The 15,000-nt window shown below is 48.3% G+C and overlaps 1 protein-coding gene across 1 annotated transcript in view; it reads right to left on the bottom strand.

The window, feature by feature from the left end:
- Positions 1–15,000, bottom strand: part of cacna1g (calcium channel, voltage-dependent, T type, alpha 1G subunit) — a 157,523-nt gene that overhangs the window by 87,530 nt on the left and 54,993 nt on the right. Inside the window, 1 exon segment of the mRNA XM_079756762.1 lies at positions 9,698–9,809. Within this exon segment, the coding sequence (XP_079612888.1) occupies positions 9,698–9,809 (112 nt within the window).

The following is a 15,000-nucleotide window of genomic DNA, read 5'->3' as shown; positions in this document are numbered from 1 at the left end:
TGTGTGTGTGTGTGTGTGTGTGTGTGTGTGTGTGTGTGTGGGTGTAGGGATCCACCGATCAGGAAGGCTACATCGATTGAACCACTAACTGTGTGGATTTTCAGTGAAAAATAAAATAACTTCTTACATTTCTCATTACCACCCACACACCAATTCATCAAATGGTAAAAAAGACAACAAGCAACACTGGTTCAATTTAATGTGTAATCACTAAAATAACCTCTCCCTGCCTCTCTATATCTCTCGTTCTTCCTCTCTTTCTCTTGAACAGAAATCCAAACCACTGGTGCATATTTCCAACACTGGATGGCTTTAGAAGTCACCATACCGTCTTACCATGCTCCATTCATTGTCCTACAAGTTCCTTCAAGACGGCTGAGCACTCACCCCCTCCCCCCTCCCCCCACCCTCCTCTCTCTCTCTCTCTCTCTCTCTCTCTCTCAATTCCAGTTCCTTGACACTTGTTTAATGGAGAATCCATTTCTGTAGCCTTCACTCTGCAGTAATTACTCATCAATTTTGCATTAGGCCGTTCTCGCTCGCTGGCCTGTGACGGCTGTGCTCTCAGAGACCCCCACCCTCAGGGAGGTGGTCCGGGGGTCACAACCGAAGATTTACACCCCCCATATGTGGTATGTGTGTGTGCTTGTGTGTGTGTGTGTGTGTGTGTGTGTGTGTGTGTAGGATCGCACACACACCCACCCACACACACATACCTGACCACCACAATGGTTTCGATGGACACAGACATATGCTGCTATACATTCATATTCAATCCTGGTTTGCAATTACTTTTATGAATGTCATAGTAGACGATGAATAGCCACTACACGGAGGCCCTCCCCCATGGAGGGGTATAACACACCTGTATGTACGCCCGACCCCCCCCTCTGAAGCTCACAGCCAGACAGGCACGACAGCATGTGAGTGAACGACGCACGAGAACAGCGCCGCACAGACTGAGTAACAAGCACCGAATCACATGCATGCACAATCCCCCCACACACACATACGCACGTGCCTAGAAAGACATGCACAGAAACACACGAGCCTGTCAATTATGTACACATAAAGGCCACGAGGACTTCTCTCCAGCTATGTACGGAGCAGCTACGTAGCTCCAGGGGCATCAGGGGCCCATCGACTCCAACAGATTCATTCTCCACGCACAGCCAGGACGGAATTAATCCCAAACAACAGCACACAGGTTTCCTGAGGCACTCGGGAAACACACACACACACACACACACACACACAAACATGGACACACAAACCCACGCACACACACGCAAACATGTACATGCTCACACACACACACACACACACGAACGCACACACAAACACGCACGCACACACAAACATGGACACACAAATCAAACCACACAAACATATATGCATGCACACACACGCATGCACACACGCTAGGTGTGCAGGGGTGGGTATTGATTCTTCTGAGCTAATAACACACATCAATGGGCCGTGAAGCGCGCCACATGACGCCTCTGCCGGGCTCTCACGCACACAGCGCTCTGGACGGGCGCTGGCTGGATTAGTGTCGGAAAGGCCGGGGAAGAGCCGAACATATGGGACACGGCAAGATTGATGAACGCTGGGGAAAGTATGTTAGAAAAGTAGTCCAGCGCATGTGCACTGCACTGCACACACAAGCCTGTGCACGCACGCACACAAACACACGCACGCAAACACACACATGCACACACACAGATACACACTCGGATATACTTACACTCACATTGTCATGTAGTACAAATATTTTATTTTAGTTGTATGTCCGTCGGAGATGAAACAGAATCTGTTGTCCTGAATATAATCTTTGTTTACACTGTACTGGCAGGAGATATTCTACAAATGTTGCATTTCCTTGATTTTGATCGTAAACCGTGGCCGGTTGGCCGAGTGGGAACCTTGTTGACATTTTCATGCAAATGACAGAGGAAAAGCAATCCCCTTGTCCGGGAAGGGATTCACACCAACGTGTGTCTGCTGTTTGTTTACACATCTCTGTGTCCTTGAGACTTTGAACGCCACGCTTTGCTGGCTAGAGCTGCATGGGGAGGAATAGGGATGCCTCAGACTAACACAGTGGACACACACGCACGCACGCACACACACACACACACACGCACACACTCACACACACAACTGCCATCAGAGGGATGGACTGTTGCCCTGTTCTGAATGCATGAGCGCCTTGACATTCTTCCATTCCCTCTCTCCACTGGCTTATTTTCCCTCCTTCTCCCCCATCCCCCCATCATTCTGGTTCTCTCTCTCCTTAGAAAGAACTGATGTAAGTCTGGGATTTATTTCCTGCATCGCTTCAAAATCAACCAGTAATTACAATGACTTGGCAAAATCAAATGCTATCAAAATCATCATTACGGATAACATGGTCCTGTCCCTTGTTCCAATTCAAAATGCCAATCCCTTCCTCAGAAAAACAACATGTGGTCTTAGACAAACATTCAATTTTAAAAAGTTTTTGTTGAGAATAACCTTAAAATATACTGAACCGGAGAGCATAGCCGATTGCATGCGGATTTCTTCTGAGCTGGCCATGAACCTCAAAATGTGTCATCTAGTGTTTGGTTCAGAACTTCAGGAGCTGTGAAAGGTCTCTTAGCTATCAGCATCTTTGGAAATACTCCATCTGTCCATCTCACAGCTTGCTCTCTCTCTCTCTCTCTCTCTCTCTCTCTCTCTCTCTCCTTCTCTCTTCTAGATGCAGTATAACTTAATGAGCATGTTGAAGGTGGATGTATCATCAAAACAGCCCTTCAACAATGCAAATTTTACTATTGCGTTAAGTTGGTGGTTTGTCACAGTAGCATCGATAGCTAGATTGATATTTTAAATATCATGCTAATAAATGACTATTGGGCTATTGGATTACTTTTTCCCGTTTTTCCCTGGAAGTAAAGGCGTGTGACATGTGATCTCACAAATTAAAATCACCTAACACTGAATAAAACTACGTATTTCTCTGAGTTTCAACATTGTTAGAAACATTTGGACATTGGAAGTACACAACTCCACTAACTAACCAACCAACTAAATAAATAACATAGTTCTAGTCCATTTTAAAAAATGTTACATATCATCCCTTTAATGTGTTTAAGTGTACATGTTTAGCATTATAACGTGTTTAAGTGTATGTGTAGAGTTTACGTTTCAGTGTGTCTGTGCAGCATGGCCAGTAGGGCTACATCTGCCTCCTCACACATCCGCAGACGTGTGTGTTCAGTATTTGTATTTGTATTTGGCCTCCCTCTCAAACCAGAGCAGAGTAGATGTACACCCTCATCTCCCCAGGCTGGGCCCCGCCCCCTGCCTCGCGCTAAGTGTGTTCAAACCCCCCCTGATGGCCCCAGCTCAGGGCCGGGTGTGATGGGAGAACCTTTCTCTCCATCTTACGACCGTTTGAACAGAGGTGTGGTCCTTTACGTTTAGGCCGCTTAGACCACTTTAGGGCGTGGCCACCTAGACATGCCCGTCGCAAGCTATGAGGTCATTTTTGAAGAAAACAAAAAAATAAAATAAATAAATACTAAAATACAACTGTATACAAAATCAGCGGTTGAGAACTTCTCAGAGACGAGTGAATGCTGAGTTCAGTTGAGACTTCTCAATTTGTGGGCGCCAGAGTGACATGTGTTGGTGGGTTCGAGATCCGAGCACACCCCCCTCCCCCCAAAACTGAACCCCCCCAACTGAACCCCCCCCCCCCCCGAACCTCACTATTGTTCAAACCCTGGCTACGGCCCTGCACCCAGAGCCCTACAGGATGCCCTCAATGTGTGGCGTGCTGGGGTTTAGACACTTCTATCACCAGCGTTCTCCTGCGTCGACGGAGGCACCGAGGAAATCGCACCGACAACCCTAAAGCAAACAGTCACGGCAGCGCGGCACACGGGAAACGAGATCTGCACTCTGGGATCGAGGGAAGAAAGAAGAACAAAAACGTCCGGTCTGAAGGTGACGGCTCGTCTGAACATCAACAATAGAGCGTTTCTGCTCCTCTCTCCTCCGGATCAAACGCTGGCGCCCGTTTGGGAGCGCCCGTTCTCTGTTCCTTTCTCTCGGCGCCGTTCTCCCCGGTCTCACCCACCGAGCCACTCTGTATGCTAATTCATCCTGTCAGCAGCCCCTCCACGCGCCATCACCGGGGTCCGATGCTCCACATCAAACACACAACGCACACGCATGCCAACAGACAGGCGGAGGAAGGAGCGCGCGTGTGCACACACGCACTCGCCCATGCGCGCACACACACACACACACTTGCACATGCGCACACACACACACACATACACACACACACTCACACATGCGCACAAACACACACACGCACGCACACACACTGACACACACGCATACACAAACACACACACGCTGGCCTTCCTGAAGGCAGCGGCATGCGGGCGCTGATGAGGCATGCGCCCGCCGCGGGGACAATAGGGCGCCGGAGCTGGAGCGAGTGTCACGTGGCCGCGCCCAGCGCAGGTGGAGGACGGATTATACTGTGGAGAGCTCGGCTTCTGGGCTCAATCAGGGCCATTCACAGCACAGAAGGTCTGACACCTCGTGTTCTCACACAGTCACACACACACGCACACGCACGCACACACACACGCACACACACACACACACAAACATTGATACAAACACACACACACGCACGCACGCACACACACAAACATTGATACCAACACCCACACACGCACACACACACACACAAACATTGATACAAACACACACGTGCACACACGAACACACACACACACAAACCGTGGTCGAGACTCATAGGTGGGTGTACACACACACACACAGGCACACACAGCAGGCGAGACTCATAGGGGCTTGTGCACACTGGTACGGACACACACACACATGGATATTCACGTACGCACAAAAACACAAATGGATACACATATATACGCACACACACCTAGACACATGCATGCACACAAAAACACATACACACACACACCAACAAGCACATGCACGCACATAAACTCACATAACACCCACAAGACTCATGGGGGCAAACACACACACATACACAGATACACACACCTGCGATGTGCGCTCTGAGACATCCCTCCGTGCCTTATGTCTTGATAGGGTTATGCGTTCTTATAGTGATTGTATCAGTGATGATATAAAGATATTAAAGAATGATTCAATACCAAAGCATGGGAAAAGTCAAACAATAAGAGCTTTTCTTTGAAGAGCTGTGCAAAGAAACGAGGTAAAAGCAGGGAAGCTGAGTTTTGAGCTCTATCGATAGACAGCAGAGCCATGCAGTAGCATCCTCGCGCGGCTCGGAGAGGTGTTTCTGTTACTCCCAGGGAGCGTTCAAGGGATCTCAACGAAGGATACAAAGAGAACAGTAAATTATTTAAAAGAACAAGCATCAAAACATTGTTATGGCTTCGTTCTATGAGTGTGTTTCTTGTGTGTGTGTGTGTGCGTGTGCATGTGCTGTGCGCGTGTGTGTGTGTGTGTGTGTGTGTGTGTGTGCACGTGCACGTGCGTGTGTGTGTGTGCCCTTTGTGTGTTCCCTCTCTCTGCCTCCTGGAGTTGTGCTGCCAGCACAGCAGGTTGTTGGTTCTATCCCAATGGCTTATCATTTCATCTTTGGGAGTGTTGGCTCAACCCAAAGCTACCATCCTTCTCTCTCTCCCTCCATCTCTTCTCTGGCTCTTGCTCTCTTTATCTTTCTATCTTTCTCTCTCTTCATCCCTTCTCTCTCTCACTCCATCTCTTCTCTGGCTCTCTCTCTCTCTCTTCTCCCTCTCCCTCTCCCTCTCCCTCTCCCTCTCTCTCTCCCTCTCTCCCTCTCTCTCTCTCTCTCTCTCTCTCTCTCTCTCTCTCTCTCTCTCTCTCTCTCTCTCTCTCTCTCCTCTCCCTCTCTCTCTCTCTCTCTCTCTCTCTCTCTCTCTCTCTCTCTCTCATCCCATGAAGGTTAAGAGAGTGAGGACCAGAACAGAATTCACTCTGCTAAAACATGTCCGGGAGGAAGAGAGAGAGAGAGCTTGACCTAAAGAATATATCCTTCTGCAGAAGAAGTGTGTCCCAGTTAAACATCCACTTACAGCAGCTCAGTTCTCTATCTTCTTCCTCCATCGGCCTCTCTGTTTGTGTCTCCAGTTTGCGTAGCCCCAGTGGAGCATTCTATCTATGGAAAAATGCACTGTGAGTGAACGCATAAAGCCATAGAAGGTGTCCTTTTCTTTTGTTCTATATATATTTCATGTCGTTCCTATTTGATTTGTTTGTACCAAATAAAGCTGAATCATGGGAAACTCTTTGCCGGTAGCTCCTATCACAGGCCGCCCCTCGTCACCGGAAAACAAAGGACTGGAAAATGAAATGACACCGGGGGCAGCAACACGGAGGTCCCTGCTGTCACGCGCCACTCGCTCCACCTCCTCCACCTCCTTCCCCTTCCCCACCTCCTCCACCTCCTCCTCCACCTCTCCTCTCAGGAGACACTGCGGTGCCGTTCAAGGTTTGCCTTGTGGATTGGAACGAGGGGATTCTGAACGAATCGCCCGACAGCGGGGGAAGGCCAGCGGTTGCCGCTGCGCGGAGCAGAGAGTATGTTGTAATGGTGGTTCACATTCAGACAAGTCCCCGCAAGCGGAGCTCTAAGTGTTAAAGTGCGGCTATAAATCGGAGGCGACGCGTCCGCTATTTTAAATAAACGGAATACGAAGCGGTGAGCGGAATTATACAGCGGTAATCACCGGCGCTTTTTACGTTGGGAGGTTTTGAAGAAAAGTTTCTTTCTTTTTCGAAATAGTTCAAGTGTTAGTGAACCCCTGTAACCGGCTCACATTCTAACACTATGAGATAAAAAGAGAAACGTCGTTTAGGAAGGCGGAGGGGTGTGTTATCCCCATGGTGACGAGCCACGCCGACTTTGTGATACTTTGCTAGTACCGCGGCTAGTACCGCCGCTGTTGTGCATGAGCGTTAAAATGAGCAGTGTTGTGTACAAAACACCGTGCACATGGTGGCGTTATCCTGCCAGTGTCCGAGAAGCTTAACCCTCCTCGGACCTGGACATCCAAATCAACCGCTGGCCAGATGGAGCCCCACACATCCACCCACACCTCGTGGCCAGCGGACCTCCGTTGGGGGGACAAAGAGTCTCCTGAAAGGAACTTTAACATCACAGAGAGAGCTCCGCTGGCGTCTAGGGCGGAGCAGAACGCTTCACAAACTGGTTGGTGGAGACGGACAAAACATAGGATTATACCCCTGCTCTTTCTAAATGACGGCCTTATTTTACGAGCTGTGACAAACAGGCATAGATTACTATGTTGACGATTATTTAAAGATATCGCCACATTTAAACAAACGTTCACCACCCCGTTAATGCCCCTTTTATGTCTTCTGGTAGGAAGACAATTAAAGGTGAACCTATTGGCACGATCTGACTGTAAAAAAAAATGTAAAAAAGGAATGTTGTGAAACGTCCCTGGAAACACTTCTCCAAAGTGCACAAAAAGTGAGGTCACTGTCGGTCAGTCCAGGACGGTCTCTTTATAATTAAGAGTTGGTATTAGCTCACTGTCAGGAGATGGCCTGAGTGCTTCAACAGGCCGCAGGCAGGGGAGTTGGGTCGTCTCAGTGTTCACTCACACCGTTATGCTAGCTCTGGAATCCTGTTAATCTATCCATGTTTAATTTAAGCGTGCCCACATGCAGCCAACATGAAACACAGCTTACAAGAAGCCATACTGGGACAAGGCTGGCAGGAGGGTCATGAGGTCGGAGGTTATGAATTAAACAGACAGAGAGAGAGAGAGAGAGAGAGAGAGAGAGAGAGAGAGAGACACTAGAAAGAGGAGGAGGCTTTTATGAAAATCAAAAAGGCACATGAAAATGTATGTCGGTGTGCCTGTGCCTGTGCGTGCGTCCCAGACATTGTAAGACATAAACGGAGAGAGGGAGTGGCGCTGACACTGGGAGGTGGATAAAGAGGGAGACACAGACACCGACAGAGACAGAGGCAAGGAACTGTTCAGAGTGCATTTAACCTGTAGGCTGTACATTCATCTGTACATTCACCCGTGCATTCATCTGTAAAATCCTCTGTAAATTCATTTGCGTCTCCGAGCCGCGTGGACCGAGCCAAACCCCCCCCCCCCCCCCCCCGTCTCCCGGAGCGACAGCGCTGCGGAGACGGGAGGCTGATCTCCTAGTCCTACCCTAGCAACAGCCGAGAAGCCCCCCCCCCCCCCGGTGTGGGAGCCCTCCTCTGCTTTCACTCTCTCTCCCTCTACCCTCCCCTGCTACTCTCCTCTTCCTCTCCTCTCCTCCTCCTCTTCCTCTCCTCTCCTCCTCCTCTTCCTCTCCTCTCCTCCACTCACCTCTCTTCTCCTCTCTCCTCTCCCTCCCCTGATGGGGGGGAGAGGGGGAAGGTGGGGAGTTGAGCCTTCTCCAGACTTCCACCTCTTCGTGATTCACTTTCTCTCTGCTGCCTTCCTCCATTTTCTCTAAGGAAATGTTACCCGCTAATCTCTTTTCTTCTCTCCTCTAATTCTTCCTTTTAGTTTTCCGCTCCTAAGGCAGAGAGATCGATTGTGATGTGTTTGTCACTGTGATCAAATAACTTTGGTTATGTGTACGGAAAAGGCCTCTTTGGTTGGGTGTCAGCCGACTGTATAGTCATGTATTCATTTGGTAACATTTACACATACATTTAGGGCATTTAGCAGACGCTAAATGTATATTTGTCAGTAGAAAGAGAAACAATATGTCTCTGTCGGTATAGTAAGGATGTTCAACAATCGCGAGATTAGGATTTTTAAGTGCAAGGACGATAATTTACAATAAGTGCGTACATTAAGTGCCAGGAGATTATACAGAGTCGGTTCCAACATGGAGCCGACTCCCCTGTATTATCGGCAGACATTATGCCAGCATGGCAGATCGACACCTCCGGGTCAAATCAGGCACGTCGTTAAAATGAATAGCCAGCCCCATTGGTGTGTTCAAGGAAGTGCTTGCATACAGGTGTTGGTACCTTTCTGAATGTAATGGTGTGTTGGAAGGTTCTAGATACCAGTACACCTGTGCTGAGTCAGAATACCAACGGCTCAGGGCAGACATTTATTCTTTTATCGCTATTTTCCCGGCGATCAATGTGAGACGTAGAGAACCTGGCTCCTAGCTACAGAGCTCTGTCAAGAAGACTGATGTCTGTCAGCCGTCTCTGAGCTGTTGTTTGTCCCGTTGACGTATCGCTGGATGTGCAGACCTTTCATGTGTGTGACCCCCAAGTCCCTCGTCTCAACCTCCCAGAGCATTCCCGCCGAATCAATGTTGACTCCATTAAGACTGGCTCAGCCTGCTTCATCATCTGAACAGAGTGTAAGAGTGGGCAAGAAAGAGAGAAAGAGAGTGAGAGAGTGAGTGTGAGAGGGAAAGAGAGAGAGAAAGAGAAAGAGAGCGAGAGAGAGAGAGAGAAAGAGAGAGAGAAAGAGAGTGAGAGAGTGAGAGTGAGAGAGGGAAAGAGAGAGAGAGAGAGAGAGAGAGAGAGAGAGAGAGAGAGAAAGAGAGACAGAGAGAGAGAGAGAGAGAGAATGTGAGTGTGTGTCTGGGTGTGTGTGTGTGTGTGTGTGTGTGTGTGTGTGTGTGTGCGTGCGTGTTTGTGTCCTACCTGTAAGATCTTGCATCGGTCGGAGTCACAGTCGATGTCCTCACAGGGGTGGAACATGCCCAGGGTGACGCAGTTGAGCAGGATCACCAGCATGGACGCCCGCTCGAACCACGTGGATCACAGGGTTAAGGAATACGAGTGGAACTCAGAGCGCACATACAAACCAGACTAACAAACAGAACACTACAAGACGATTTTAGATCAGATAATCAGAAGAGAGATAATGAGTGGACCCCATTAATGGCTCAGCGTGATGAGCTTACATCCATCTAAACGTCTAAAAGGGCTTCATGTGATTCAGTTTGTGATGTCAATGTGGATTTCTTGTTTACAGGCAATTTATCTTCAACAAATTCAGAAACAAAAAGTATAACATGAGACATATGTTTACTCCTTCAGGGACCTTTTCTTCATTAACAATTATGGATTAAACCTTAAAGCAGTTGCACATGAAAAGCAGATAAAGCAAATGTAGATAGCTACTCAACTTAGCACTAGGTAGCAATAGCAACAACTGTGGTGGGAACAAGTTATCACATCCTTAAAAAGGACAACCTTTGTATTTCGACACAATGTTGTGGGACAACATAATGGGACAAATGTCTGCCAACGTCTCGAACAATTAGAGCGAAAGAAGCCCTCAACACCAGCTGTCACCACCTCATTTCCCTGCAGTCCTTTTTCCAGGATGATGTGCGAAGTAGCCTAGGACACTGGGCGTGCACTAATCTAGTCTGGCAATATAGCAGACAGCAGCAGTATACGCTAAACACTGGCACAATGCTTTAAGGCCGACAAGGATTTAGGGCAAACCACTCAGAGAACGGCATCTCCAATGAGACCGCCCCTCCTCTGAATGGATTGCAATGTGTCTCCCACTCTAAAGGTAAGGTTTATTTGTGACTGCAGGAGTCGACTATTTAGACATTTTTCATGTTCAACAAAGACCACCTCGAATTCCACTTCAAAACCGCTGATACAAAGTCTATCAGGGCAACCGGGGTTAGCTCAGAGGGTTAGCTCAGAGGGTTAGCTCAGAGGGTTAGCTCAGAGGTTTCTGGCTTGCTCACTTGTTACCATGCTAGGCTAACAACAGGTATGTGCTCAACAGCAGAAAGACTGCGAATGTAAGGGGGCCTGAGAGACGGGGTGGCTCTTACTGGAGACGCCAGAGTGGTTGTTTGTACAGAAAACAAGGGGCACACCATGGCTTAGCAAACACAAAGACACTTTGATGCATCGCACAGGCATTTCTATTGAACGCCGAGTCGAAAAAGCGGGCATTCCAAATGCGGTTTGGCTTCTCACCAGCCAACGTGACAACGATCGATGATGGGGCCAAACACTTCATCTATACAAACAAATTAGACTGATGCAGATTCATTCAGCCCTGCACACTCTCTCCCTCTCTCTCCATATTTACTGAACTAGTGTTGATTTTTTTATATTGCCCATTTTCACCAGTGGACACACTCGGTAGAAATTACCTCAGAACAACACGTGTGTGTGTGTGTGTGTGGGTGTAGTGTAGTGTAGTGTAGTGTAGTGTAGTCTGGGTGATTTAATGATGTGTATGTGTGTGTGTATTGTAGTGCAATGTGGGTATGTTTATTGTGGGTGTGTGTGTGTGTGTGTGTGTGTGTGTGTGTGTGTGTGTGCGTGTGTGTGTGTAGCGTAGTGTAGTGTGGTTATGTTTAGTTTTTGCGTATGTATTTGTGTATGTGTGTGTGTGTGTGTGTGTGTGTGTGTGTGTGTGTGTATGTGTGTGTGTTTGTGTGTGTGTGTGTGTGTGTGTGTGTGAACTAGTGTGTGCAATCCTGGCAAAGTGAGGACAAATGAAGCGTCTGCCCTTTCTTATTACATTAGCGGCTGAGATGTTCATCAGTGTGACCGACATGCAGGCGGGACAGAGCAGCTCTGTGGCCGACATCACTGCTAAGAGATGAGATGACCCTAAGCAACAACAACCACAACAACAGCATTGATCCCGCCTCTTATTCTGTCACCATCACAAAACTCCAATCAATATGTTTTCACATGCTACTGACCGCACGGGTCTGAGCAGAGCTAGCAGCCACAGGGGCCGTGACTGATGCATTCTGGGAAACACTCATAGAATACTGAGTTTCAGGTGGCTTGGTGATGTCGAAAAAAAAAGGTAAATGGACGGTATGTATAAGCGCTTTCCTAACCAGTTTATGCTCAAAGCGCTTCGCAATATTCACCCATTCATGCGCATAGTCACACACCGGCGGCGGAGTCAACCAGGCAGGGCCATAGCCAGCTGGTCAGGAGCAGTCAGGGTGAGGCATCTCGCTCAGGGACACCTCGGCACTCAGCTAGGAGGAGCCGGGGATCGAACCAGCAACCTCCGGTTAGCAGCCAGCCGCTCTACCTCCAGAGCCACATGCCGCCCAGGGGGGGATGGGATGTTGGATCCTCCCGTCGCTCCGTAAACGTGAGAGAGCTGAGACATGTGTCTCCGAAGGGCAGGAATCAGGGAGCTGTGTATCACCGCAGCGCAATATGGGATTAACATACTAAATCAGATGCAGTCGCAGGAGAACATGTGTATCCTGTCGAAGCACCCAATTTGACACTGCATTTCCGTCGACTAAATTGTAAAATGTAACGTGTCAATATTACACCACGCGTGGAGATACCGTATGTCGGCTCAGTTTTGTGCAAAGGGACACTTCAAGACAACTGAGTGGTGGAAATGTGCGAAATATGTCATTTAAAAAGATGCCTTCAACACTCTGGTACGGGGCAAATAGGGGAGATACTCTCTGAGATGGATATATTAAACCTATAAAAGCGTATTTGCTGATCTTAGGTCTACTCCATTTCTGCTGAAGCGCGCTCCCTCCCTCTCTGACTGTTACAAGTCGTCATCTGGATCCCTTCCCCCCCTCCTGAATGCATATGGTTGCTTTAAGCAGATTCTGTTTTGACGTAGTTTTCCCCCATGGTACCAGAGTGAGGTGTAATGACTCGTACTTTCCTAACCCACGGGGGGCACTGACAACAAACTGGCTGTCATTACCGTTACCTGTAACTGTCACCCTCTCGATTATGTTAACAGAAGCAAGCTACTGGCGTGGTTGGTGGGAAAGCTATTGGGCTTAACCTAGCTTAGCCTGTGATTGGTTCTGTCCAGGACAGACTGTGTGCACTTCTGGCATCTGAACCAGTGGCACATAACCTTTAAAATCAATGAGGACCGAAACGTGCTGACAGCACACTGAGTGAGTGACTAATTGAATATGGGTGATTAGCTAAGATAACAAGCAGGAAACGAATTGACTCGTTTAGTGATTGGCGGTGAATTGTCCTGCCAATAGAGCTGGTTTGTGCACCTGCTGAAAGCAGATACAACGACAGACATTAGTGTTGTCAAATGGACTGAAACTAGCTTTGAAGTGCCTGAGCCAGAATGCATTTGGCAAGCATTCTGGCTGCTTGGTGCAAAATAATAACAATATTAGAAAAAGAAAAAAACAAATAGGTAATTAACTATAGAGTGAGCCATTTGTATCTGTTCACTGCGCCGGCGTCGGAAGAAATGTATTATTAAGTCGACCAAGGCTAGGAGCGTTTAGCTGAATCCTGTTAATGAATTCATCAAAGGCCTGTGGAAAGATGGGGAATTGTTGGTATTGAAAACAAAGATTGAGATACAAAATGACAAACGACAAATGACTAATGAGCGGACTAATGGAATCCATAAGCATCCTCCCCTCCTCCTCCCCTCCTCCTCTCCTCTCCTCCTCCCCTATCTGCTCGTCTCCCCCCTTACCACCAGCAGCTGGTGGCTGCTTAATTAAACAAAACAGAAAACTAAGCTTAAGCACCAAAGGAGCGATCACCTAAGGTCTGATGCGGGGGGAGGGGGGGCGGACAAGCAGCGCCACACCCCGACACACGCAGGTGCACACGCACACACACACTTTTTATTCGCAGTTTACAAACAAATGCTGATGCCACGAGAGACTGATTATATCAGAGGCAGCGCGCAGAGAGATATGGGCATCACAGACACAAGGTATCTCAGACTGGTACACACACACACACACAAACACACACACAAACACAAACACAAACAAGCATCAAAGATGCAACAAGATCAAAATCACAGCGGTAAAAGTCAGACTCCTACGTTGTCTGCTCTGAAGCCCTTTAAATGAGCCCACAGATACACACACACATACACACTCATGAATGTTAACACGCACACATACACACACACACACACATTCATCTGTGATTTAACATTGGCCCCTGGAACAGCAGGACACAAACACACAGAGACGAGCATGGCTGTCTGGAGGAAAACAAAACAAGGAGAGAGAGAGAGAGAGAGAGAGAGAGAGAGAGAGAAAGAGAGCGAGAGAGAGAGAGAGAGAGAGAGAGAGAGAGAGAGAGAGAGAGCGTGCATGCGTCTGTATTGCTCTGGCATAAGTTCAGTCAGCTGTTGTGTTCTATGTTCCTGTGAGAGAGAGAACAAGGCAACAAGATGAGACAGAGAGAGGGAGTGAGAGAGAGAGAGGGAGAAAGAGAGAGGGAGAGAGAGAGAGAGAAAAAAAAAGAGAGAGAGACGGGGACAGAGTGAGAAATATTGGGACAGAGATATAGAGACAGAGATTTGGGTAGAGAGATATGAAGAGAGAGAGATAGAGAGAGAGAGAGAGAGAGAGAGAGAGAGAGAGAGAGAGAGAGAGAGAGAGAGAGAGAGAGATAGAGAGAGAACAACAGCAGGAGGGAGAGAGAGGGAGAGAGAGTGAGTTGAGGGGGAAGATGAAAAGGGAAAGTTGGAGATGTGACAGTGCCGGGGAATGCTTGTCTCCAGTTCCTACGCTTTTTCCTTGTCTTGACAGCCACAACGTAGGAAACAAATACAAAGTGATGCCCTACAAAGCCTGCTCATTTCTACATGAGCTCTTGTTAAGTCGCTGCAATGCCGTGAAATGCTGTCGTCATTCGTCTCTGTTGTATTTATGAAGTGGGTTTAGGATCAAAGCTACATAGAGGAGGAGGAGGAGGTGGAGGAGGAGGAGGAGGAGGAGGAGGTGGAGGAGGAGGAGGAGAAGGAGGTGGAGGAGGAGGAGGAGGAGGAGGAGGAGTAGAAGGTGGAGGGGGAGGAGGAGGTGAAGGAGGAGGAGGAGGATGAAGAGGAGATGAGGTGGAGGAGAAGGAGGAGGAGGTGGAAGAGACGTAGGATGAGGAGGAGGAAAAGGAGGAGGTGAAGAAGAAGGAGGAGGATAAGGAGGAGGGAGAGGGTCTGGGTACCACGGGGACTGAGG

This window comes from Pollachius pollachius, assembly GCF_949987615.1.
Source record: "Pollachius pollachius genome assembly, chromosome: 19".
NCBI lineage: Eukaryota > Metazoa > Chordata > Actinopteri > Gadiformes > Gadidae > Pollachius > Pollachius pollachius.
This window is presented reverse-complemented; position numbering and strand designations above follow the sequence as displayed.